Source organism: Haliaeetus albicilla, chromosome Z, assembly GCF_947461875.1.
Source record: "Haliaeetus albicilla chromosome Z, bHalAlb1.1, whole genome shotgun sequence".
Classification (NCBI taxonomy): Eukaryota; Metazoa; Chordata; class Aves; order Accipitriformes; family Accipitridae; genus Haliaeetus; species Haliaeetus albicilla.
In genome coordinates this window covers 37598253-37625759 of record NC_091516.1, presented here as the reverse complement: position 1 = coordinate 37625759, position 27507 = coordinate 37598253, and the positions used below count along the sequence as shown (strand labels likewise).

General features: G+C 37.6%; 1 protein-coding gene across 9 annotated transcripts in view; it reads left to right on the top strand.

Moving 5' to 3' along the window:
- The window catches only part of CDC42SE2 (CDC42 small effector 2), an 86636-nt gene extending 59582 nt beyond the window's left edge, over positions 1-27054 (top strand). For all 9 annotated transcript variants that reach the window (XM_069776795.1, XM_069776791.1, XM_069776793.1 and 6 more), the window contains 3 exons: positions 19482-19583; positions 24109-24226; positions 24668-27054. In XM_069776795.1, the coding sequence (XP_069632896.1) occupies positions 19482-19583; positions 24109-24207 (201 nt within the window). In that variant the 3' untranslated portion in view covers positions 24208-24226; positions 24668-27054. The remainder of the gene's footprint in view (positions 1-19481; positions 19584-24108; positions 24227-24667) is intronic.
- The last annotated feature ends 453 nt before the right edge of the window (positions 27055-27507 follow it).

Below are 27507 nucleotides of genomic sequence, written 5' to 3'. Positions count from 1 at the left end.
TACCTTTAACTGGTTTTGATATGAAAGGGACTATTGAGAGTAGAAGCTTCCTCTGCTGCTATCTTGCTGTATTTTTATTGTAACTTTTCTGTAATGGATCTGAGATACTCTGTCGGAAAGAATTCTGAAGACCAATATGCAACTCTCAAAATACCCATTTTTAAATGGCTATTTTAATGATCTCTGCCTGCACTTACATTTTTACTTCCCAACAATAACTTTTCACAACGATGGAAATTTTCCTTTCTTGGACTGTTCCTCAAACCTTTGCTTCTGCAGTTCCTGTCATGACTCTTACTTATGCGTGAAACATGCATGATATCAAAGTTCCTGTTGAATTATAGCTATTCTTCATGTATTCTCAGAGATCCTGAAGTTATAAGGTACCCATTAAGCCATAGACTTTAATAAGTTATCACTTGCAATGATTTTCTCACTTTCATCTTCAGAGTGGCTTAGCTGATCACTCTAAAATGCTGACTTTTGTAACTCTGGGTTAATATCCTGCCACGGAGTGAGGAGAATAGAGGAGTTGTGGTTGGGCACAAAAACTGAAGCTGTAAACCGCACTCTGATGCAGATTCAGGGAAGTAATGCCTTTCTGAACCCATTGGTTTTATTTTTGTTTTTTCAAATAATTTCAGAGGGTTTTTTAGTTAGTTGGGTGTACCCTCAGGAGGGCTGTAGCTGAGAAAAGACATCATCTCTCTTTGTGTTTTTTCCCTCAAACAAATGTGTGACACTAAGCAATCTGTTGACATGTCATGCTCAGGGAGTGACCTGACATCAAAAGGGAGAGGCTCATGTGGAATTTTTTGGAATAGTTTTAACCTATATTATCTCTCTTCTTGCAATTGTAAACTCAGCTCATTCAGTGCCAGAAAATAGTGTGAGTTTATAATATGCTGTCTTCAGCAGGCATAAGGTCTTTCATAATTGTTTGTTTCTCTTGCTTGTGGTATGATATTTTTCAGTGTGAATGTAACTACCTTTTGTGTTCTGCTTGATGGTTTATCCTAAAGGACTACCTAGCTCATAGTTTGTATGTTTTGGTACTGGCATGCTCTCAAACCAGAGTATTTTAATTTTGCCTTATCTTTGGTAGGCCTGCATTATGGTTTAGGTGTTTGTAACCTGCACAAGATGGTTTCAGTTGGTATGTGGCTGCCTTATGTCCAGAGACTGAGAAATAAACTGGGACCAAGTTGTGATTTTTCTTCTAAGTTTGCCCAGACCAGCACTTATTTGCTGGCATAGCATGGCACTTCATGCTCTACTGCTCTAGCATGGTAGTGTTGGCCAGCTGGAGCTCTCCAGATCTGGAGCAGAGGTGCAGAGCCCCTCACATCACCACGCACAGTGGGAAATACTCTTTCTTATTGCAGGCTGCCTTACCTCTGGTTTATGTCCATCTCTCTGGGGGACAGCACAGAGCTTTGTAGTCTCACTTTGTTAAAAGAACTTGTGACCTTTTAAATTCTTCTTATTTAAAAACCAAAAACATTTCTGATGGGCAGGGACTGTGATGACAGCTGAGCGCAGGTGAACATTATGGAAATTTGTGGCAGTCTCTTATTCTGGCATCAGACTGCTTTAAGCACAGGTTGAAGTCTTGCCTCCACTGAAATTCCCAAGTTATGCCACTGACTTTGAGTTCAGTTTTCTTGCAGCTCAGGCCTGATTCATTTGTGAGGTCAGCATTGCTCTTCTTGTTTTACAGCTGGAAGATGCCAGGCAGGTAACTTGGGGAGCTGTATGGTAGTCCATTGGTGGCTTCAGAGCCTCTGACCTTAAATGAGGAAAGAACAGAAAAATTGTTTGGGGCATATAGGATGATGTGGTGAGTAGAGAAAAATGAATAGGATTCAAATAAAATGGAGGAAGACACTTGAACAGGATTGGTGAATAGATGTTATTGGGGATTACGCCAGAATGATAGAATTTTAGAGGTGATGTCACATCAGTGTTTTCAAAAAGACAGTTGCATAAACTGTAGTTATTAATCCTTAGCTCATTATGTATATTTGCATAAAATTTGCCTTTTGGAGTGCTTTATCAGTTTTGTGAACTGAAAAGCTGATGCTATCAGGAGTTAAATTATCTAAAGAAAGAACACTTGGCTATGTTCAACTGGGAACTAAAGTTGTTTGTCAAGGGAGTATATTATTTATGAAATGAAATTACTCTTATGACTCATCAAGTTCCTTTAAACCTAGGGGGCTTCCAAGCCAAGTCTACTTCAGGTAGTTTTCTTGAAACGCTTGAGTAAAATTAATATAGGACAACATGTTACTTAACTCTGTTTGGAACAAATGTTACTTCAAATACAGCTTGCCCTACTCAAGTTACTTAAAAACCATTTAGTTCCTAGGCTCTAGGATGATGGTTAAATACTAGGTTACTGTTAAAAAGGGGTCAATAAATCCTGCTAGGCACATATTCCAAACAAATCTGCTAGGATATGCGAATGCACACACATACACAAGTGTGTGCATGTATGTAACATACTGGATTGCTCGTGTTTCTGGTAGTGGCTTGGTGTTGCTGAACTTGTAAAGAGAAAAAAGAAATGCCAATGCAAGAGTAGGTGTGCTGATCTACAGAATAGCAGGCAAAAGAGCCTACAGGGCCTTTTATTCTCCATGGAAAAATATCAAATGTGTATTTTCTTGTATTAACATCAGAATTAAGCATTGAAAATGAAATGTCTCTTCAAATTGTAATGCAAAGAAAGGAAGATTTGGGAGAGGAAGGAAAATAACTGCAATGTGTGTAGTTCAGAGAAAAAAGAAACAGACTGGTATGTGAGAGAGAAGAACTGGGGCTACTTAAAAGCAATAATTAAAAACTATTTTAAAACCTGTCAAAGATTTCTAAGCCCAATATGCTATGTGGATATTACCTTTTCTGTAAGCTAACCATGAAGACAGGGCAAATCTGTAAAACACTGTGCAACCAATGCTAGGCTGCTACCAGTAGTATGAGGGAGAAAAGGTGATTAAAGTGGTCATGGTGAAAGCAGTATAGATTATCTGACTGCTGGAAGACTAGAAAGGATGTAATCAAGGATCGTATGGCCCTACCCTTAAAGAAATAAAATACATGCACATATCTCAGGTCAGTGAGATTTAGCTGCTCTTTTTAATTCAGGAATAAAATGCCAACATTTCTGTTATAAAAGGAGAGTAATGTTTCTACACAGAGAAGATAATCAAGACGAAACTTACACATTTTAATACATACACACCTAGATTAAAATCTGGCAAGAAACTGACTGATAGATGGTGTGTGAAGATAGATGTGTGTTAGCTGATTTAGTGGTTAAAGAACTGAAGGTTATGGGGTTTTCTGCAGGCTGCAAGACTTCGTGTTTTCCGACACAGCAAAGGCATACAAACTGTAGTTCCTGGTTTCTCTGATTTGTGAAGTATGTTTTGGATGGTGGTTTGGATTTTGGTGTTTGGGGGGTGGCGGGAGGTGGGTGGGGGGTTTTTTGTGTGTATAGGGAATAATCTGCTGAATTACAGCAAAAACCAACTGCCAGAGCATTTTTCTCAGTGCTTGCTTGGGATCCTGCTAACTGTGCTGAGATCCTCTGAGAAAAGGCACTACCAAATAATAAAAAAATACAAAACTCTTGAATGTTTAGTAGTATGTTTTTATGGGGCATGTGTGTAAGCATCATGATTTTTTTTGAAGGCAGCACAGCTTAAACATTAAGGCAAAAATTTATTCTAGCTAGACGTTAAAACAAACGAGGTTAATTATAGATTACATATATATTATTTTTTCAGACTTAACTACTTACTTGGTGTTCATTGTAAACAGCTTTTCTATATCTAAAGAGATTATAATACAAGAGTAGTTTCTGAAGTGCGCAAGACTCCTGTGAAATAACTACTTTGTAACATCTGCCACAATATTTTACAAATGTGAGGGCATCTTGATCATCCTTTGAAGACTGTAAAATTAGTCTCCTTGTATGCTGCTGGTAGGATGCTTCATGTCACCAAAATGACATTCTGCAATACCTTTGTCTCTTGCTCACTGTCTCAGAACTTGATACCAGTGTAAATACTAATTTCTGTTTAATCAGAGTAAACCGAAGAGCTTACATCAGTGTGGTCTGTATCTACTTTATATAACAGGAAAAGTGATCAGGTACTGCATGGTACCTTACATTACATAATCACTTCTGTAATTTAGTGTTCCAGAATTAGTCAGCTCACATTATTACCCAGTGAAAAGGAAAGAAAAATGATAAAGGAAATAAAAGGATTTTATCTGGTTTTCATTTCCTTGTATTTTACATCTAAAAAGGCAGACAAAACTTTCCCTTTGAAACATGCTCTAAAATACAACTTGAAAACTTGTTTTACCATATAGTTGTTTGTTGGTCAATAAAACATACATTAAGTGATCGACTCTTACAAGGAACCACTTTTGAAAATAAGTAAAACTTCCAGTTTCCAGATCTGCAAACGCACTGTGGGTTCAGAGAGTCAGGCTGAATCTTTTTCCCACACTGGTACACCTAATTTTCTGCAAGTAATTCCTTTGCTTCAGCTCACTGGAATTTAGTAAATAATTTGGTCGTGCCCAAGAAGGAATAAAATTCAGCTTAGGCTCTTAGCAATGTTGGCTCTGCAGGCATTGCAGGAGTATCACTGATGATTTATTTTTTATGACCAAACATAGCAGACACTTATGTTTGCAATGCATAAGACAAGAAAAGCTACGGGATGCACTAACTATGGTATGGTTCATGCTGTTACTGTTCCCCAGATAAAAAGCTACACCTAAGTTTTAGACTGTGTTTTATCCAAGTTTACATGTTTTAGTTTCTTTAAAAAAAATGAACTGTAACTATACAATCTCAGAACACAGAAGAGTAATCTGAAAATGAAGCCTGCAGGGAAACAACTGGGAAGGGCAGAAAGGTTTGGGGTTCTCAATTTTTTCCTTAGTGATCCCAAAGAGGGAATGTCGAGTGTCTTGATAATGCATGCATCTTTCTGCTTTCTGACTTGTTTTTAGCTTTGCAGCTGGAACACAAAACCCCTCTGTGCTGTTATTAATGGAGAAATTTGTTTGCCCTTGCGTTTTAAAGAATATTAGATTCATAAAGTGTACTTAAAATATATTTGCATTTTCAGTATAGTATGTTAAAATTACCACTTTAAAGCTTTAAGAGATTATGTTTAAAATTGTCTAGAATGATGTTATAGAGAGAACTAGGGTCACTTCTGAAGCTATAATGTTTGGCTCTGCATAGAAGCAGCTGGAGCATAAACGATGTAGACATTGTTTTTATGAACAAAAGCTTTTTAAGCTTCTGAAGAGCTATAGCAATTCCTTTTTTTCAGGAGGGACTTATTAATGTAACTGCTGCAGATGATTTAGGACAAAGAAAGGTGAGGGAATAGCCACAAGCTTAAAGTGGCAGGATTTTGTTAATACTACTCTATGTCTTCTAGCTATGCAACCTTTGGGTTCCTTTATCAAGGCAACTCGTAAATCAGTTTTTCTTTCCAGTAAGAAGAAGAACCCACAGTGTTTGGGTAGGATTCCTGCCTGGATGGCTGTCAAATGACAAAGCTGACTGATACCTTTAGGGGACCAGGACAGAAGTTGAAGTTACTGTATGGAGAAGAGCAAGGAGCAGAGGCAGGGAGGGCTCCTGAGAAGTGAGTAGTATGCAGTGGGCTGTAAATGCCAGTAAGCTGAAAGGATGAAATTTGTCTGGCTGTCCGTGCCTGTGCATGTGTTTGCTCCAGCAGGCAGTGAAGAAAGGGATGTGGAGCAAACACCAGAGGGGACAGCAGGACCACCACAGCCTTCTGATTTTCAAAAATATTTCTAATGTGCTATTTCCGGACATCTGAAGTGAAAGGTTAAAGAGGCTCTGAGAAGCTCTCTGTAGAGTAGCTATAAAGTGACAACTGGTGTTTTACCAATTCCACAATAAACAACTCAGATTTTGCCTATTAAAAGTGAGACCTTTCATGTTGATGCATCTCTTCTTGTCCTGAATTATTTTGATGTAGTATGTAGCTCTCCATAGTGTAAAACTTTGAAGCTATGGAGAAGCACATAGGTGGCAATGTCTGTTCAGGACAGCAGTTGTAGGCGGCTACTTTAATGCCTGTGTCCATGGATCTTCACAGCACTTCAGGGAAACTCAGTGAAATGGCAAAGTGAGGTTGAGGCATAGAAACCGTGCAGGAATTCTGGCAAGAAAATTAACTTCTTGCAAATTCTGTGCTTTGATCATGGAAGCATGTTTCTGGGTGGTGTAGCTTGATGACACCGTGGCATAGGAAACTCTAAAATAATCTGGTATGATCAAAATTTGGTAGTTGTCATGCTGATGAGCCAGCTGTTCAAAAATAACAGTTTGTTTTATTGGTATAGCTGCCAGTGTCCACTGGCGACCTGTGTATTGGTAAAGGGTACCTGACACTCAGGCTATGAAACAGGGTGGTGGTGGTAGTGTTAGTGTTGTAGCTTAGTTGATGGGGGTTTTGTTTAATTTAAGAACAATAGATATCTTCCTACCAACAATAACTATTCAATTCTGTGTTCATAGCTCTAGTTGTTGGGAAGATGTGAGTTGTGTACCTGTCTTTTTAGCTATTATATGGTTCTATTTGCTGAAGAGCAAAAGTAAAAATATTTATTATAAATAATCTACACTTATGCACCCAGTTTAGAAATTCCCAGCCTGAAGCTCCTTAGAAAAGCTGGTTGCGTTCAGTATATTTATTGCTTTTTTTCCCTCTTCATTCTGACTTTTTTTTTTTAACTGCTGGTACCTGTAAATCTGTACCCAACAGCTGATGTTGGCTGTATCTTGTTTTTGATAGAAGCTAACTAGACTTGTGGAACTGGGAAGCAGTTGCCCTGAAGTTGCCAGTAATGCAAGAACCTAGAGGAGTCTGAGAGATCTCCATGGTGCTCAGTGTTGCAATGCCAAAGCTTCCCCTGTTTTGCTGACTGTTAAAGAACCATGCTTTCCTATTCTTCCTATCTTAAGAAGCTCCTAATTATAGGCTTATTCTGGCAAGACCAGTAGGTGTGACACACTAAGAAAGCCACTATATTTCCTGGATTTCTACAGTTGATCCAACTTCAGAATTGCCAGTACTAGACTGAAGGAATGGTGTAAAAAAGTATGCAAGGAGGAGCCACAATAATACAGTAATAAAAATTCTGTTCTCACAGTAATAAATTTATCATAGATAACTTAGTGCAGAAGACCTGCAAGACAAGGAGGGATAGGCTTGCCACAGAAATGGATTAGTAAGAAGAAAGATTTTTCTGAATATTATGAGCAGCCCACACTGCCTCTAAAAATGATTGTGTGATGTGTTGTTGATCCTACTCATGAGTCTGGCAGTAAATTCTGAATAATGAATGTACCTGAGACTTTTGTCCTCAACAAAATCTATATGTCTTCTTAGTGCAGCTAATGGAACGGTAAGGAGCTATTGCTACTGCTCCTGTATACTGCTTTTCAACGAGGTGGTATTTAGAACAGCAGAATTTGACAAATAAATTAGGAATATGGGACAATTTCTGACTTGATGAAATTTAAATAATTCATGATTGTTTACACTCAAGACCTGTGGAATGGTGGCGTGCCTCAGCTAGACTAGGCAAAAGTGCCTGTACATGCTTGGAACTGGTGTTTTCCTTTTGATAGGAGGTTGGACAAGGCAGCAAAGATTCCGTTGTTTTGCCAGGGAAAGCAGAACACTCCTTGAAAGGACTTCCTTTTTATGTTACTTGTTAAACTAAATTAGGTAGGAATACAGTGCTTGACTAGGAAGCTCACAATGGCTGTTTTTCTTCATTGTCTGTCTTTTGAGCCTACGGATTTGCAATGGCACGCCATGTTGGTCTTCCTTTGCCCCCATGCTTCTGTTGGGACTTGTTAATTAGCTCCTGAACAACTTCCCTTTCATCTTTTGGGGGTATTTGTCACACTTTGGGCACAGGCTTTTGTGTTGCTGCTCTGTGTCAGATACTATTCTGAATATGTCAAAAGCTGAGCAGAAAGCTATTTTAAGTCTGAGTGCAGCTGTTGATTTGAGAATTGAAGAGTTGCTGTTAGAGTACTCCTCCAGAGATGCTTCAAGCCATGCTACATGTGGGCTTGGCATCTAAGGATCCCTAAAATGTCTACTGGGCCATCCATTGCTAAATTGTCTTGGAAGCTTGTTGTGTTGTCTTTTTTTTTTTTATTTTGTGTGTAATGCCATCATTTCCACATCTGCTAGTGGGATCACCTTTCAAATGCATGACTATTTTTCATAGTACGGGAAGAATATGGGAGGCTGTTCATGCTTCGCTTGTGTAAGTTGTAACACCTTTTTGCTTTGATGTTTCAAGAATTAGCAAAGACAGACTACATCATAACATATTTTGGGATGCACTAGTTCCAGTGATTTACCTAAAATTAACTGGATGGACAGATTTCCAACGCTGACAGTCAAATTTGGGAGCTTTGCAGAATTCCTCACAGGAGCAAGAAGTGGGATGGCCACTGAAGCAAACTCATGATTCCATGTTTATGAATGCTTCTCCCCACTGCAAAATGGGCTACCTGAGGCTGTGTGACAGTGCTCATGTGCTGATGAGGTAACTGGTCAGGATGCCTTTGAAGCAGTAAGGAGTACCCAGAGGTAATGATGAGTTCACACAGGTGACAAGTAACTTAGCAAGGAAATGCCAGTGGGAAGACTGCCAGAAAGGTCAGCAGTCAGGAGTGTGTCTCATACTGTAAAAACTGTAGTGGGATTACTTCCCTTAAAAAAGGATTTGTACAAAAAAAAAAGGAAGTATCTTCATTCAGAGCAAGTTCATTTTAATAAGACTTCACTGAGAAGTAGTACAGTACACCACTAGAAAACCAGGTGAATAATACTGAAGTATTTGATTGCATATGTATATAAAGAAACAAGAAGCTGCTGCTATTGGGTAAACTAATGTCAAGCTTCTAAGGTGACATTGACAGAGGTATTTAAAAGCTGATTAATTCACTGTGTCTGTGTTTGTTGACTCTTCATGATATTATTATTAAATATTGTGGCTTTGGTTTTGCTTGTGGCACAAGTACTATTACTTTCACCTCTACTGCTATGAATCCCACTGCTAAAAAATATCAGTGCCCTAACTCCTGAAGATCCATCTTCTCCCAGTAAGGGAATTACTGAGAGTTGTGTGTGGAGGCTTTCTGAAAATACCATGTGTGCCCTGATTTGCTGTCATAGTTGAAGGTGAATCACAATGTGCAGTACCAAACTTCTGCTTGTGAGCACATATGACAATGTGTTTAGAGCTATTGTCTTCAGAGCAGTAGATGTTTTAACTAGGTGGTCCAGAGAAAGTTATTAGACTTACTAAGTGATTGGTTTTGTATCGTGAGTGTGACTGAGGATCCTGTATCTGCCAGTGGCTATTACCTGTTTGGAGGTAATATTTCAGTTTATATTTTGTTCTTGTACTTTTCTGTAATGGAGTTTGGGATGTGCATATCATTCTCATTTAGAAGATTATACAGAGTGTACATAGGAGTACAGAAGGCTTCTGTGTAATGTATCTTATGCAACATTTATGCTTCCATATAGATGCAAATGTGTGCAGACACCTGCATATGCAGGACATAACAAACCTGTTTGTATTAACCAGCTAGCTCTAGGAAGTCTTACTACAAGATTTGCAAGCATGAAATACAATTTCTTGACAAAAGAATGTCAATATGCAGTGTACTTAAGGACACCTGAAGCTTTTGTTTGTGTTGTAGCTGGGGGGGGGGGGGGGGGGGTGACATTCATTTGGCTGAGCAGGAGGGGCTACATGTTGTAATCCTGACACAAGTCATCTAGAGAACTACAGCGCTCACCATGCCAGATGACCTTTCAAGTATTTCCTCTGTTCTTGTTGGAAAAGGTCAGCGAGTGAAAGGAAAGAGAGCTCAACACGATGCAGTTCGCAATGAGTTGATATCAGAACTTTGGGATTTGCTTTTTTAAAGAAGCTATTAGAAATTTCCAGAAAGTTTGTACTGTGGTGTATCTGTATCCAGAAGGTGCAGTGATAAACTTTGTTTCCAGCTATGTGGGCTGGTAATAAGTACTTGATCCAAGCAACAACTAACGTGTTGGAAGTTAAGCAGCTTGGCAACTGTAAGAAAAGAGTATATGTTAAATACTAAGTTCTGATTTTTGCTGAGATACCTCAAGCCACTATCCACTATCACAGACTTGTTCCTTTCATCATGCCCTGCTGTCCTTATCACTGATGAATTACCTGTTACTCTACAATCAGACGGCATCGTCTGTCTAAAGACATTAAATAAGTATGGTTGCTATAGTAGAAAACCAGTATTGTTATCTGAGATGACTGTTTTGGTTTTTAAGTTATGTTAAAGAGGCATTAATCACTAAAAATAATGAGAAGAAACTTATTGGAGAGAGAAATTAGTTTGTGGTATAATGTTACAGCCAAGTCACAAGTTGTAAGTGTCATCTTAAAATTGTGCTAATGTGTATTTTGAAAAGGACAGCACTTAATAGCTATACCAAGGAATGGATTCTCGTTTACTATGTGCCTTAAAGTTGGTTTAAGCGTCTGGAATGGAACAACTTCCCTTTAATGTGTAAGCTAAACACATTTCTTAAAAGACCTATTGTCTTTCAGTCATTTGACCTCACCTGGCAAATTTTCCTGTTTATTTAGAAAACATAGGCTACAGTTGCCAGTTTTGTCATGTGATGACTAACACCATCATAATATAATGGAATATTGTGTAAACAGATCAAAAAGCGTAAACTTCAAAAGATTCAAGAAGGTGCCGAATTTGCTAAAAGCAAAAGCATTTTTTTCTCCTACAGCTTTTTCTTCAAAAATATCATACTGGCTATATGATGATACTGTACATCCAGCCATTGTTTTCACAGTACTAGTTTGCTACATAATGATCCAGTTGCTAGAGAGGGAGTGTATTAGCATTCCAGCTTTATACATGTACATTCTTTTTGGTTTTTTTAACAAGAATCTCTAGGTCCCTAATTAGGGAGGAAAGTGTGGAGAAATGCATCTTAAACACACAATGAACAAAAACAAATACAAGGGACACCCTTGCCCCTGCAGCCCCTTTATGTAGGGTTTGATGAAAGACACTCTTTAAGACCTTTTTAGGTAATTTTGATAGCTCAATACTGGGAACCCAGACATGTCACTCAGACCACAGCTTGTCTTGAGAGACAGCCATCCTGTGAACATCAGAATATTTAGGGAGCAGAACAGCATGTATGTGGGAGGACAGAAAGCCACGTCTACAGGGTGATCTGATAGTTCCTATTCTGAGCAAATACCCAGCTCTTCCTGTGTGTTAGCATGTGGAGGATCAGCTGGGTGGCACAGCATAGGGACTCCCTTGCTGCTGGCACTCTTTTCAGAGCAGATAAAAAAAGTAGGAGGATCAAAGAAGGCAAATAAAATGAAGGGTGTTTTCTCTCTTTCAGTTTTTCCTGTAACCATCCAAATCCCCCATTTTGAAATGGTTGACTATCTCGTCTTTGATTAAATCCTTTCCTTAGATTTCTATCCTAGTTTTATCTTTGGCCTGCACTTGCTTTTGAAGTTTCAACTGACTTCTTGAATTCAAAGCTAGGAAACAGCTCTATTTCAACAGGGAGTTATATAGTTGAAAAGTTTAATAGATCACTTTGTCCTAAGGGAAAAGTTATGAAACACCTATCTTGATTGGTGGCGAGGATCCCAGAAAGTAAATTAGCAGGTTAAAAGAGCTTGCTTTTTGCATTGGGTTAGCCTGAAATTAACACTAGAATGAATGGTAACAGAAGTTCTCCAAAAAAGGGCTGCTGTTTGAGGGTTATTTGTGAAAGAAGGTCAAACACAATAGCTGTAAGCCTCCATATAAATCTGATAGTTCCTATTTAAAAGGAAAAAAAATAATTAGCAAATCACATACTTACCTAGCACTTTCTTGATAGTGCACCCATACAATGTTGGATGTATGAGCAGACTAGCTCCTAATCATGAAAACAAATGCACTAGGCAGGTGCAGAGGAGAACCAGGAGCATATTCCTTGTTTGCATTTGTCCCGTTGACCACAGGAACAGCAGCTGTGGTGGCTCTACTGGGATTTATTTTATTTTAGGAGAGTTTGGGATTTGGATTGTTTTAGTAAGGAAAGATGTTTTAAATCTAGATCTCTTAGTGTGGCAAAGAATTAGATGATGTGGTTAAAAGTTATTATACTTCATTATGTTCAAATTACCCTGCCATTATTTAAAAGTCAAGCTTGCAAAGAGCTATTGTATAGAGTGAATTGCTTCTTAATGTATTTGATGCCATTTTAATGACTGAGGTAGTAGTGACCGAACAGTCTGAAAAACTGACCCTTATGTTGTGGAGACAAGTTTAAAAGCTGTGTAACTTTCTAGTGTTTATGAATTCACGGTCATCTTTCTACTTTGAAAAGAGCAAAATTTTTGGAGGTAATAAATGTAAGTGGTCATTCTCTGACCACAGAAAACTCAATCTGCAAAGCAGATCTTTATAGTGTCCAGATGGATCGTTCACTTCTCTATTCACCAGGGAGAGTTTCTCAGTAGGGAGTTCGCAAGTAAATTTATTAAGTCTTGAACGAGGCTTCAGCGAGGAACTAAGTGTTCTTTAGTTATCTTGCCAAGAGAGATAAGCCTTTTTTATGACAGTAATCATTTAAGAAAAGGGAAAAAATATTTTTTATCTTAGCTAGGTTACTGAGCCTGCAAGCCAGCAGTAAGCATTGCTGACTCGTTGAAGGCAATCCTGGCAGGTGAATGGGGCCCACTGAAGCCTCAAATGCTGCTGTGATAGCCTGCTGTAATGTGGAATATTATGAATACCTTGATTTACACAATCTGCACTCCTGTTAAAGAATTATTTTTTTTTAAATAGTCTGAAATTAGAGAAGAGTCTGATACAAGACTGAAAAATTAATCTCGAAATTGATGCTTTTACTCTGCATCAAATGAGGTGCCAAAGCATGGTGTTTTGTTTTGGTTTTCTCTGATTAGGTATCAAGGCTGTTGAGAAGTTAAGATACAAAAGATGTTTCTCATCATTTTATTCAGAAAGGGAGACTATAAAGCGCAAGAATTATGCCTCAATAAATGTAATTTCTTAGATTTTTCTGCATGTGAGTCTTTGTGGCAAGCTTACAAATTTTGTAATGAAATAACAGAGAAGCCAAAATAACATGATCTCTATTTTTCCCAGGATGTCTTGTGGAATAAGGAGAGATGATGACAAATTTGAACCAAAGTTCCTCTTCTACAGATAGTTAGAATAAAAGACAAAAAGAACTGTGTCAAAAAAGGAAGGTGCATCACTTGCCATTTTATATATGGATCACTTCATATTGATTTGGATCTGCTTGGAAACATGTTGCACAAGATTAGGCTAGATAGATCAGCATGCTATTTTCCTTTCTAATTTAATTTACTGTGCCCTACATCTTTTGGAACACAGTTAAACATGAAGTGACAGAAAAATGTCTTGAAATGCAATATAAGATATATTAATATATCCTTATGTAATACATAAATGTATTATGTGCAATATATTTTTACTGCATATAAAATAAGACAACTGTATATATGTATGGAAGCATAGTCATGAAAAATGACACTTGTAATGTTTTGGTAAATGTTACAAATTTAGCAGTAGGAAAGTGTTATGCTTGCCTTGTGGTAGCTTGATGATATTAATAAATAATAATAAAATGTACTCCTCAATAGAAGAGCAACTGTGTCTGTGTTAGTTTTAGAGAAGAATGATCAAAACAAAGATTTACTACTTGTGATTTAAATACCAAAATTTATTATTCTTAATGTGAGGTGCAAAATTCCAGTCTGCCCCTGCCACTAATTTGTTGCTAGTGTAGATGTGCTCTGTTTGTTCCCTATAGTAGGCTTGCACTGAGGGCAGCAGGTATTCTGTTGCCTGGTTTCTTACAGTTTACTTGATGGAGATGCTAAGATCTAGAAAGCCAAGACAAAATACAGCTGGGTAAAGAGCACTGCTGTGTGGGAAAAAGGGTTGGCAGTTTTTCTTGTGTGTTAAGTGGAGAAAAATTAAATGGTAGGTGGTAGGAGAGAAGTGCCATACACAGGAATTTTAATAAAGAAGCATTGTTTTTAGAAACTATGTGTTCACAATGTGGCAATAACTTAGCTCCCCCTCTGAATTTCTTCAGTTTCCACCATGTATCACTTTATGCTTAGAGAGCACGTTCCTCATCTGGACCTGTAATACCACTTCCATTTGAGGGCTGACCGGGGCTGAGATGGAGCCTTCTGCAGGTCAAATCCACACAAGCTTTTGTGTCACAGGGTCCTCTGAAGTGCTCTGTGTCACCAGCATTTCGCTCAGACTGGGATTTGGGATATGTATCTAGCAGCTATCTCAAAAAATCTGGTGTAGATTTAGCAGAGCATGCTTTTCTGCTAGCTAAACAGAAGAGATTGCTTTGCTTTTGATTGCCAGCATATGTAGGTTGGTACTTGACTTTGGGGTACCTTTATATGATATTCTGTTTGACTTCCCTTGCAACTTTTAGCAGCTTCTAGAAAAATAATTATCAGTCTGCTAGGATCTAAGTGACATGACTCAAATATTTTCTGATCTATTTGAGACCTTGATGTTACTCTGCATGTTTTTCTTTTTTTTTTTGAGAGGTCCTCTCATGAAGGGTAGAGAGGGATGCATAACCATGCAAAGGAGAAAAATTTCCAAAACTTTTCTTTTTTATATGTATATATACAGGCAGAGAACTTGTCTAATTTAGAATTGTTGCCATGAAGTAGCTATGAAGTAGCTTGAACTAGAGAAGCACAGCCCAGCCTCTGGACAAATTTTGGAAATAGTCAAAGGTGATCATTTCTTCCCTGCAAGCCAAAAATAGAGGGGAATATAAAGGAAATTTTACATGTCTCTGGAGCCATCTGTGGCAATTATTTGTTTAAAGAAACAAATTACACTTCTGAATTTCTTGCAATAAGTAGTTTATTGAACTATGAAAATGGTGTTTCAGGAGAATGCTTGTGGCTTTGCTGAAGGGCAGGTTGAATACATGGTATTATTAGTTTAATTTTTTTTAAACAGAAGTTTAAAACTATTTATCGAAAGTTTCAAGAAACTTGCAGGGTTGAAATAACTTCTGTGTGATGCAACTGTTGGTGGCTTTCTGAATTCTAATCTTGTACTTCAAAAGAGCTGCACCCTGTGTGGGTGCAAAGCATCACTTGCAGATTAAGAATAGAGGAGACATCAATTCCTTACTTCATTACTATGGTAACTGAAATGTGATCCAGTTCCATTGCATCTAGTATATGTTCAAAGCAAAGCTTCTGAGATGGGTCCTCAGACTGCTTCTATTCCTCTCAAACATTTAACACACAAACCCGCATCTCTTCTGCTTAAAAACTATTTATTCTTTTTGTGGCATAACGATTACCTGGTACATACTTTGTAATCCAAATTCTACAGACTTTTGTCAAGGGAACAAACTCAGTAAAGTCATTAAATGATGACATTTCATAATCCACTTCCATGATCCCTTTACGGGTCTTCTCCTCTCATCTCGCTTCCATTGTGCTCCTTGCCACCCCTTCCCCCCTTAGTAAAGGGGGCAGTGCCTTGGGACAAGGCAAGGGGGGGGGGGGGGGGAAGTAAAATACTACAATTCAAATTTGAGACCTTTTTTTGCCCATTGATACCAAATGTTTCAGGAACTTGTCTGTTAGCTTTCTTGTTAGTTTGGGTCAAGTTAGCTAATCATGTGAGCTTTCTTCTACTTCCCACCTGCTAAGAAAACATCCACAAGAAACACGGATACAGGACATAGGGTCTCATTGAGTTAGGCTGCCGGTGTTGGGACATATATGTGTTTGGTCAGAAACATGTTTCAAACAAACCTTTAGAAGATAACAAATATTCAGGTGTGTGTATGTTGAAGTCCTTTGCACTAGCATCATGAACATGCAGTTGTATTATAGATCATCTCTATAGTCAGATCTCATTACTACAATGGTTAGTGGTGTATATATATTCTAAGGCTAATTATTTATGGTATGTTATCAGGTGGAGTTTGGGGCATGGGTGAAGGCTAGCAGGAATTAATTTTCTCTGGGCTCTGTCAGTTCAGGCATATGACTTGCACTGGAAACAAGTATGGAAAGGCACAAGTGATACACAGAGGGAAATGAGCATAACTATACAATTCATTTCTCCTTAGGTAAGAGATGAATGTGCTGCTTCTCAGCTTCTTTCAAATTAAATATACTAAATTTACTGAAGAAACAATCTGTGTGTTAATTCTTATTGTTTCTAGAACAATGGTATTGCAGGTATTCTTACAGGCACAGGGTCTCAGAAAATACCACTTCACAATAAAGTCCTGGCCAAGCTAATGTCTATGGTGTCCTCTCTAAAAGCTTTATTATAACCTTTCCAGGCATACTCCCCTACTCCTGTATCCTGTGTTACATTCCTCAAAAAGAGGTGACTTTTTACAGCACTCCCAATGTCCCTTCATCCATGCTAATTAGTCATTTTGGTTCTGGCTGAGGCTGTGTCTGTGGAAATGGCACATCCTAGTAAGAGCAGCTATGCAGTACAGCAGAACAGTTGGTGTTGGGGAATCATGATGTGCATTAGATGTCTCTTTTGTGGTCTGCTTCAGACTGGCTCACCTGGTCCGTTGGCCTCAAATGTTCATTAGCAATGGGAGTGTATCAGCTAGTCTTCCAGTTCAGCTTCACCCAAAAGAAGTCTAATTTGTACACTCCAAGATTACTTTGACATGAAAACTGAAGCATGGTAAATGGGGATTGGTAATGTTGCTTCAAAAGCATGCTCATGATCTAAGCTAGAACACCAATATAAATGCAAACTGAGTTCTCCTGCAGCAAAAAAAAAAAAAAAAAAAAAAGTTTTATTTGCTTTCAGAGTGAACTACTTTGTGGTCTTAATATAGCAGAGCATTTAAATACTCTTCCACTGTTTCAAGGAGATCATGTCAGTGGGCACATGCCAGGGTGTAACTGGCTGATGACCTCTGATAAGAAACTCGCTTAAGATAAACAGGGTTTGATGGCATTTCACTTCAACTAGTGGTTACTGGTTGACTAGCTGACGATTAGCAGAGAATCACCCACAGTCATTCACAAGATCGAGCACTTAACTCTGTTACTGGCATGCCAGTAATCTTAGCAACAAGAAAAGGAGAAGAATAAGTTGAGTTGCCCAAATTGCCCAAAGAAAGAGTTTGGTTATTTGCAGAACAAAGAAACAAAAAATTCTGAAAGCTTTGAGATTGTCTAAATTTTCTCTGCATCAAAAGCCTGCATTTCAAAACTCTACTAAAACTAAGAAATCATGGATGTATTGTTTAGACACATAAATTACTCTGATTCTGGCTGTTATTTTTTAAAAGGGGGAGAGAGGCAATGACTGTAGAACTGAAACAATTTTAAGTGTTTTAATTGGAGTGGTGTGTTTCATACAGTTCTCTAGAGCTTCTTTCTGTGTCAGTCACAGCATATTACAATACTATATTATATAAATACAGCAATATGCATTTAAAATAATCGTTATGCAGGTTGGAGATGCTCCTCAGCCTGAACGTGTCACAGGAGCAGTTCTCATCCACTGGAAGCATAAACCTGGTGTGGGGTCTCTCCCCCCAAGTTAGTCATGTATGCTTTACTAGCTGATAGCATACATAACTTAAGAAATCATTTTCTATATATATAAGTGAGCTTGACTTCCAGATTGAAATATTAATGCATTGGTGGGACATAGTAATAGATTCTGTTGTGGCTATTTATGGTCCTGTGAACTCTACTAATTTCCTGTTTCCTGTAACTGAGACATCTCGGTTAATTTCCATAAACGTTTTCTCTGTGAAAGCCCTCAAACAACATGAAGATGTTTTTATCGCTATGATTATTTTATTTGGTTGATCTTGTCAAATTTGTTGGGAGTAGAGAATTTACTAATAGTTTTGGCATAGATTGGGTCATTTTGTTTTGCTCTTTCTATGGGAGTGTTTTATGTGTTTCTGCTTACCCCAGCCATTAATATGATGCAGTAAGGTACTGAAACCTACTGAAATCTGAGTTTAGTAATAGGCAAAAGGTACATGAAAGGATTAAATGTGTTTTGCACTTCCTGGCCAAACCCCACGATATATTCTCATAGTTGTGGGTTCTGATTCATAAAGATTTAATCTGTAGCTGTGTTTCAATAGCAGCTAGCCCACTTGTGAGGCATGTACCTTTGTGTCTTGAGTCTGGATGGTCTTATGATCTCATTCCAGATTAGAAATGGAGATCCCTTTAAAAATGAGACTGAGTGGACTTTAAGATGATGGGAAGCTTTTAACTGAGCTCAAGTAGTTTTTTAGCTATTACACTTTATTTTGTATGACACACCTTAAATTGAGATATTCATACTGTGCTTCATGGTTATTGGGTTTTTTCAAATACAGGATACTGGCATATGGTGACTGCACACTGCATGATTTGCTCTGTGTAAGCTCCCTGGTTCTGGCCTAAGAAATGAGGATAGGATTTTCTTGTTTTATTCCTTTAGATGCAATGCTTAGCTGGAGGCAGGCAACCAAAGCACCTTTAATTAGATGAAGTCCTTACTGCCTCCAATTTTTCATTTGCGTGTTATTACATTAATAAAATATGAAGCTGTCACTCTGAGAAAGGGGAGGCAGAGGTTAAGCAATTCTTGTCTTCTGTCTCATGGCACAGGAATAGAGTCCCTAATCTGGCACCCTGCCTTGCTACAAACACGCAGACTGGAAGTTATCTGAGTGTACAGGGTTTGGTAAAGATATGTCTGTGACTAACCCTGATCAAACTCAAGGCATTGTTCTGAACATCACTATGAAGTATATTACAAATAGTGACAATAAGTTCCCACAGCATGCAAATCAGAAATCCTGTAAGTTAGTGGTTTCATAGACTATACTAATGATCTTTGATCATTAATTCTTGGTTTGAGTGACTAAATCTAAAATTTGATCTGCCACATCATGATTTAAATATAAATATAGGCAGAGGTTACTGTACGAAACATTCCAATTATTGCTAAATAAACCGTGGAACATACTAAGGTTATTTACAAGAGTTTTGTTGGCGTAAATGCTAGGAGTGGTATCAGTGCTGGTCTAATGATCTGTTATAGATCCTCCAAGTAAAAACAAATGACAGTATTACCAACGTCTTGGTTAACCTGGGAATTTGGACTCTGCTTTTTGACTCTATGAAAATATCTTACAGTGTATGAAATACTCTACGGACAGTTAACTTTGACATTTATGACACACATTGTTTTTGCCTTTTGAATGACTCTCAGTTAGATGGTCTCTTTACCTTCCTTTCAGAAAAGACGACGGCGAATTGACCGAAGCATGATTGGGGAGCCAACAAACTTTGTTCACACAGCTCATGTAGGATCAGGAGACCTATTCAGTGGAATGAATTCGGTAAGTATAAGCAGATGAATATTTCATCTTGGAATACAGGAACACTGTATATGTATATGGTGGCTGAAGCAATGAGGCTTTCAACTATAAGAAAGAATCTCTATAAAACTGAAGAACAACCTGCTAGCATCTTAATTCCAAGTCCTAAACACTTGCATTCAAGGTTATGGAATACCATTTTTAAAATTCCTGTATTTATTGACAATTCATAGTAGATGCTGTATATATTGTACAAGCTATGTCTAGAATACTTTTTAAAAAAATCATTCTGATGGCATGTAAAACTAAACTAAAACTAACTAAAATAGAGGTATATTACTAGAGTATTTTAGAGAAAGCTTTAAAAAGTGTCAATAATTGACTAGATTTCTTACCTTAGATGCTTTAAGTAATTTTAAATATAGTTCATGTAAAACTCTAACTTAGCTTGGTTTATAGTGTACACAAATATTTTTGGTGTCCTTATTGATGTTTTTCTATACTCTGTAGCCCTGTTTGCACTGTGAATTATTTCCAGAGCAAGTAACAGTGTCACAAGGTTTTATAGCTTCCTGTAGGTGATAGGAGCAATAAAGATTTTTATCTCTCTGAAAGTGAAAAATAGAGGCTAAGATGGATACTGAAAATCAGCTTATTATTTCTTTTGCACAGCTTTGTATTTATGTGAAATGTCAATCTGTTTTTAAGGTTAGTAATATGCAATCTAGAAAAGGATTGTATGTAGGTAATGATGAAAAATACTTCTTGACAAGGCAGAAGAAAGAGTTCTGTCAGAGGTATCTGAATAGAGAGCAGAGCTGTAAAGGAAAGAGGTGTTTTTAATGTAGGCAAGTGAGGTCATCTGTAGTTTCAACTAGTTTACAGCTTATTGAGATCAGACGAAAACTTTTGTAACTCCGTGTGTATTGGGGAAGGGCAAAGCTAGAAAATCTGATGTGACAGACCGTATACTACCTTTTCCCAGAAACAACATAATGGATGGGAATTGATTTGTACTAAAACATCTGTAAGCAAGTTAAATGGACAAACACAGCTTCAACTTGATAAAATTCAGTTAAAGCTAATTACTTACTTAATGCAGTCTATTACATTAATATTTAAAGCCTTTATAAAATGAAATAATAAAGTGGTAATAAAGTGAGCAGTTTTCTTTCTTTTTAAAGCATGGCTTTTTGGTTTTTAAATGTTTGTTGTTCCTCTTGTGAGAACCTTCCTCTTTCTCACAGCTGAGCTGCCTTGTGTGGGGTTTGTGGTCACTGGTTGAAGCTTTGCTGTTTCACCTCAGACTTTCCCCCTGCTTGCCCTCACCTTTGCCTTGCATAATATCCAATTCACCTCCAGATAGTAGGCAATCATTATTGTCTCTCTACATAGACTTTTTAATTTTGAATGCTCATAACTGGCTATCTCTTTCCCTCACTTTTCATTTGGATAATGTGCTGCATCAGTGGCCAGAGTGATTTTTCTGATCCCAGATATAAACAATCTGTATGTAAAAAATAATCCTTTTTGTCCCTCTCTCTCTTCAGAAGCACAAATCTCTACTTTTTCATACTGCTTATTTTCCTGCCTCTTCTGTGGTAACTTACTGTGCTAATATTGCATCCAGTCTCTTTGTCCATTCTTAGCAGTGTAAATTCCAAGATTATGGTGTTAACCTCCACATGTTTTTCTGCTGATTAATTTCTTTTGAAGTGTGGACATTATACTCCTTCGTGAACCTCCTTGTGCCTTCTCTCGTCTGAATGCCTTAGGAGGACCTCCTGCAATTTCATTAGCTTCTCCCATATAAATTTGGTTCTTCACCCACTATCTGCTCTGTGCCTTTTTTCATCAGCATTGTTCTTTATTGCATGTCCTTATGATTCTGAGTACAGTAGTTTTTTGACTACTGAAATATTTTGCTTTTTTTTTGCCTTCTCTGTAGGGCGCCTTGCTCCTTTGTCAAAGGTACGCTTAAACAGTAGGAATCCCCTGTGCACTGTTTCTTTCTCATTCCCATCGCTTTCTTATTTTACCTTCATATTCCATGGTGAAATCTCTCACTTTCTTCTTCTGCTTCATATTCCTCAGTTTAGTCTTTGATTTCATGTATTCCATCCTTTTCTTAGTTTTCCCTTGTTTTCTTTGTCAAGGACCATCTGTGCTATTTCCTAATTCTAAAAGGGAGGGAAAGAAAAGGAAAGAAGGAAATTAATGAGATAGATAAGCAGCACAACAGATTGTGTGATCTTTAATTGGTGCAAACCTCTTCCCCTTCTAAAATCTTTAAATCCTTATCCTACCTAAATTACACATAAGAGGGAAGAACCTTGCTGTTATATATCATCAAAGGAAGGCAATAGCATATTTGAGAAACTAAAAATAATTGCATTTCATGGTGCTTGTTCTCGTAGCTCAGACTGCCTCAAAAGGAGGATGCTTCAGAAAGAATACCAACTTATAAGCCTACAATAGTTAGACCTGCTTTTTTCTCAGTGTTTTTAACATTGTACGTCTCCTGTGTAAGTTTTCATATACAAAATAGCCACTGAACTGTTAATGTAGTCGAGTTTAATTTGCTGCATTCTATTTGCTTTAGGTGTAACAGCCTCTGCATTTTAGACTGATATACTTCCTTACCCACTAACACTAACGTCTGTATGTGTGACTGAAGTAACAAAGAAATTATTCTTTCTATTACTTTATAAAAAGTAATCATAAAAATTTACACTTTAGCCTTGCAATTTGTGTTGATTTGCTGTTCTCCAAAATTTTAAAATCATATAAGCAAGTTGTCAGGGTGGAAGATGATATGGCCTGGAGATGGTTTTCTAGCTCTTTTTCACTAGAGGCAGGGTTCATTCAGATTAAATTAATGCCATCCTCAAGTCATTCTTGTGAATACGTTTACATGTATATTAATTAATTTTCTGTGGGGAAAAAAAAAAATTAAATTCAAACTCCTTTTGTTCCAATGAGCAACAGAAAATCCTTGATGAAGATGACGACCAGCTTGGTGAAATGTGAAAGTTCTTAAACATCACCCCATGAATGTGGTTTGCACTTCTCCACATTTTCTTACTGAGTTTGTAGTCTCTGATGTCAGACCCACTAGAGTATTGGCTCTGAACACTTTCCCCTGAAGAAAAATGTGAATATAGCTGCTTTTCTGCAGCTGTATCACTTATTTGAACAATGCACCAAGGTAGAAAGTGGTTTTACATTGCGCTGCTTGAATACGTAAAAATCAGATCCTTTGGACAGCACTGCAATATGCCACTGTTGAAGACAAAGATCCCAAAACAGGCTCCTTTTTTGACACTGGTTTGAGAAACAGTATGTAAGAAAGAGTTGTGCTGATTCATTTTGTGTGTGTGAGTGTTTTGCTTTGCTGTGGAAAAGAATATACTTTGCAATATGTTTTGTCTTTGTAGACAGGGAAAAAGTCATGCATGCTACTTGGAAGTATTTCTCCAGTGCTGTTTTAATACAGCTTTCTAGTGATGTTTTGAGGTCTCTATGAAGGAGCGTACATGTAATAATTGCAAGTGGTGCCCTGCAGGCACAGGCTTTCTGCAAGTTCAATTTCAGAAGCTGTAGCCTTGAAGGAATATGTTATTTTGTGCTCATTGTGTACTTGTTGTGTACGCTCTGGGGTGCAGAGAGAAAAAGGCCAAACCTTTAAGGTTGGAGTTGGCTTCCTGCAGGCATTTGGAGATGATTATTTTGACTCATGCAACACAAGCAGGAAAGAACTATGGTTTCCCTTCCTTTTTGTTGATAAAGGCAATGAAAGCCACAGGGGCATGTGCATGTCTTTGGGGGGGGGGGGGGGGGGGGCGTGGGTCTTTATGTATTTATTTGCATCAGGCTAAAAATATCTTCAAATAAGCTATTTTCAGGGAAGTTGATAGATTGAGTATGATTTAAACAGTAAATGCCCTGCCATTTAAAGGACTAGTAGCAATTAAGGAAAGCAGTGTATGCTGTTACCTAAATAGATAAATAAAAAACCTTCCACAAACCAAAAGCTCCTTTTTGGTTTAGAAAGTCCTTTTTTCATTATCTGAAGTTAGCCACACAGTGCAGATACTATCCAGATATTTTGTAAGTTGTCTATTATATTTTTACTGTAGTGGTGTCAACTTCTCTGGTTTATCATACTTGGAAAAGAACATTTTCCATATAATAAATTATAGCTTGTCAGATGGAGTAGAGTTGGATACCAGTAAGAGATTTGATTAATTTTTTTTGAGTAATCAGGTGGGTCAGTGAAAGCCTAAATCAGTTTTCTTTGGGAGAGAGGAAAAACTTCTGCCTCAGCATCAGTTCTTCCACCTCTCCTGCTGAGCTGCCTGCAGAAGTGAAAATTCCAGGAAGCCTACGCTGTACATGTCCTCATGCAAAAGTAATGTAGCTTTAATGGTAAAGTAGCACTTGAAAACCAAACCTAAACAGGAAATAAAATTGGAAGCAAGAAGACGCCATAGCTCACTAACTGCCTTTCTTTTTTTCTCTGCTGCTCTTTCCCTTCTGTCTCCAGGTCAGCTCAATTCAGAACCAAATGCAGTCTAAGGGAGGCTATGGAGGTGGCATGTCTGCAAATGTTCAGATGCAGCTTGTAGATACAAAGGCAGGATAACCTTGGGGAAACCTTTCCAGTAAGTATTGCACTCTGGTTTTTAGGCACCTTTAGAGCCGTAGGAAGAACAATCATACTGCTTCATAATTAGCTCCCTATAAATAGCTGTGTTTTTACGATGCCCAATTTTAAAATGCACTTCTGAGTAAAAAATTCAGTGCAATGTAAGCATGTTAATTTTTTTACACAATGAACAAGAGATTGTCCTGACTGCATCAGTCTGTCCATAAGCCTGTTTTATACCTAAGATGATATTGTAGGCAAATCTTTGCAAGTGAAGTTAGTTGTATAACAAATCTCAGAAGAATTTTGTGGTATGATTAGGGTACGATTTTTGCAACAGTTCCATCCATTTAAGGATAATATGTATGGTGTTAAATCAATGAATAGCAATGTTACAGTAGGAAAATGGTTACTCAGAATGTTCAAAACTCAGTTTAATGTGTTTTCTGTCTTCCAGGTTTATGTGAGTTCCTGTATCTTCTTTCCTGTGTCCCCTCTTTTGCCTTGGTGACTGCTTTCTGTGCTCATGACAAGAGAAGTGATGGCTCATTGTTCACCCTTTGTGATTGCTCCAGTGAAACATTGCTGTTCTGCTCTGATGATGCCATTTATCAGATTGGTCCGACTGTGCCTTTCAGTGGCATGCACACATTGGCCTCTACCAGTATCACGGACATAGAGCTGTTTAGGATTGTTTTTAGCTTTTTGTTTGTTTGAAGGTAAATCAAAGCACCAACCTTAGCTTCCCTCATCCTTCAGAAATACTAACGTGCAACATTCTGTTGCTTTTTAGTCTTTAAATCTTTTCTTCACTCAAGTAATTTAGAAATAAGTTTCCATTAATGTCTTCAATCATCTATTGTTCATACCCATTTTTGAAAGGTCTGGGACCTGCAAGCACAGATTATTATTTCATACAAAATCAGCAGAGTAGATGACCGCATGCATTGTGAGGTTGCTTCGTATGGTGGCCCGCTTGGTGCTAGAAGTAAAAAAAAAAATTGCTTACTGCAGACTGGTGAAAAATTTTGCTGTGGCACCAAGTCATGCCTGTTTCTGAAAAAGGACTTGTAACTTAGCTGCTTCAGAGTTACGTCTTTATTTTAGTTTTTATCCAACTGGTCTTGAGATAATAAAGAGAGAGCTTGCATTCATGAGGCATTTGTTGTAAATGTTCAGTATATTTATTTTGAAAGAGCTGACCTTGAGACTGTAAACCAGTGTAGTACCGTATCTAAGTGTTGTGGAAGCGCTTTAATCTATTTAAAGAAGAAAAGCATCATGTTTGGCTGCTTCTTTTTCTTTCTCCAATGTTTCTTAATTTTAGGCTGTATGGTCATTTCCAGTAGCAGCATGTCAGACTGCCTGCAATATTAGCTGAAAAGTTTAGTAGACCCCTCTAAGTAGTTGGCAGTTTCTGTGTACTAAATATTTAGGGGCCATGGAAGTTGCTATGAGCAACATACTAATCTGGCAGAACAGATGCCAATGAAAACAACACACAGGGTGACTTTTTACTAAGTCAGTAAAATGCCTTTTGCTCAGGTTCCAAAGCATGTTTCTTTCACACGTTGTGAAATTGTATTTTAATATTGCACTGTTTTCAGATTATGTCTGTAAATGGTCCTTTTTTTTCCTCTTTAGTGGTGGTTTGAGAGAAGTCAATGATTTTAGTCCTGGTTGAGTTAAATTTTTATGTGGGGAAAAAAAAAACATCCAAGCAAACAAGGCATAACTGAGCCTAGTCAGATCCATTTTTATACGTAAACACACATGTGTTCGTAAATATAGATTGCTGTCATAAATGATTCCTTATTCTTTTTCCATCCTTTCCCTGATTTCACATGGCAGTAGCTGTCAGGTTGATTTAATCATGTATGAACCTACCTACTCTTCTCTCTCAGTTCGCAAACAGCACACAAAATACAGGGCCATCGAGGTAGTTTGCCTTCCCTAAGTTGTATTCCAGTGGTAGGTGTCAATTATCTGGTTGAATAGTTCGAATTAGGTTGGATAGTCTTCACTGATAAAGGTACTGATTGGTGACGACAGAAGATCAAGAGGTTCAATTGTCTGGGTGCATAAACACATGGCAGTGCAGTGGTATTTTTTTTTTAGGTGTCAACAATTCTAATGCCACTTTATCAATGAGTCTTAAATATACTATGATTACAAAATTATTTGAACTTTGTCATTGGTAATAGGTTTGGTAAGCAAATTTAAGCCACTATCTTGCACTTGTCAAAATGTTTTCAGCTCAATAGCCAGGAAAAAAAAAATTGACATATTTTTATAACAGACATACTTTTTTTGTACATTGTGTTCATTCTTGAATAAAGTCAGTTCAGTGTTGGCTTGTAGATATTAAAAGGAAAGTATTGACTTTGATTCAATAAATGTTTTCTTTCAGTTGGTGGCCTACCCTTTTTCTTTTTCATAAGTTACGTTTGCATTAGAAAAACACTTGCAGCCTGCAGACAACTTTATGGTGAAAATTCTCTGAAGAGTAACCTATTAGTGTCAATAACTAATTTGCAGACTTGAGCTTTTTTCATGCCACTTGACCCTTTTGTTGCCAGGTGGATTAAACCACAATTTTATTGGAAGTTTTGTTGCATTGATTTAGCGTGTATACCATGGGCTTCTGCAAGGATCTTCAAGGGAAGGTTCCTTAAAAAATACATTGGAAACCTTTATATACAGGATTTCTTTCCTTTTGACTGCAAGTGGTATGTGTGTAACTTTCTTGATTGTGATGCAGATTACTGTGGTGATCAGTAGAAGACTTAATTGTACAACTAATCATCCTAATATGCACAACTGCATTAAATATACCTGCAAGGCGGAATATTGTCTACTCTGTATTTGGCTCAATTTTTATATTTGACATTCCCAAAGTTAATTCCTTAAGCACTAATTTACTACTTTAAACTTCATGGTAAATTGTTTTGAAGACTGATAATGAATTCTTTAGCTCATGGCAAGCTCTTGAAACTGCCAGTTGAGGAAAAGACATAGTTCTAAAGGGAAAGAAAGATCAAGATAAAGCCATGAGTTACTAATCAGCTAGAGGGTTCTTTTCTTTAATTGTTGAAGTTATAGGAGTTTCGTATTGGCCACAAAGGTGTGTCTTGAAGACCAGATGTTTTAATATAACCATCTATGAAAATAAAGAATTGTGACCTCTTAAAGAAGGAGCCAGCCTGTTTACACTTAATCTTTAGTCTGCTTAGCTGCCCAAAGCAGTTGTATGAGTCAATTCATTCCTTTTGTGCCTTTTTTAATTTTTAAGTGCGA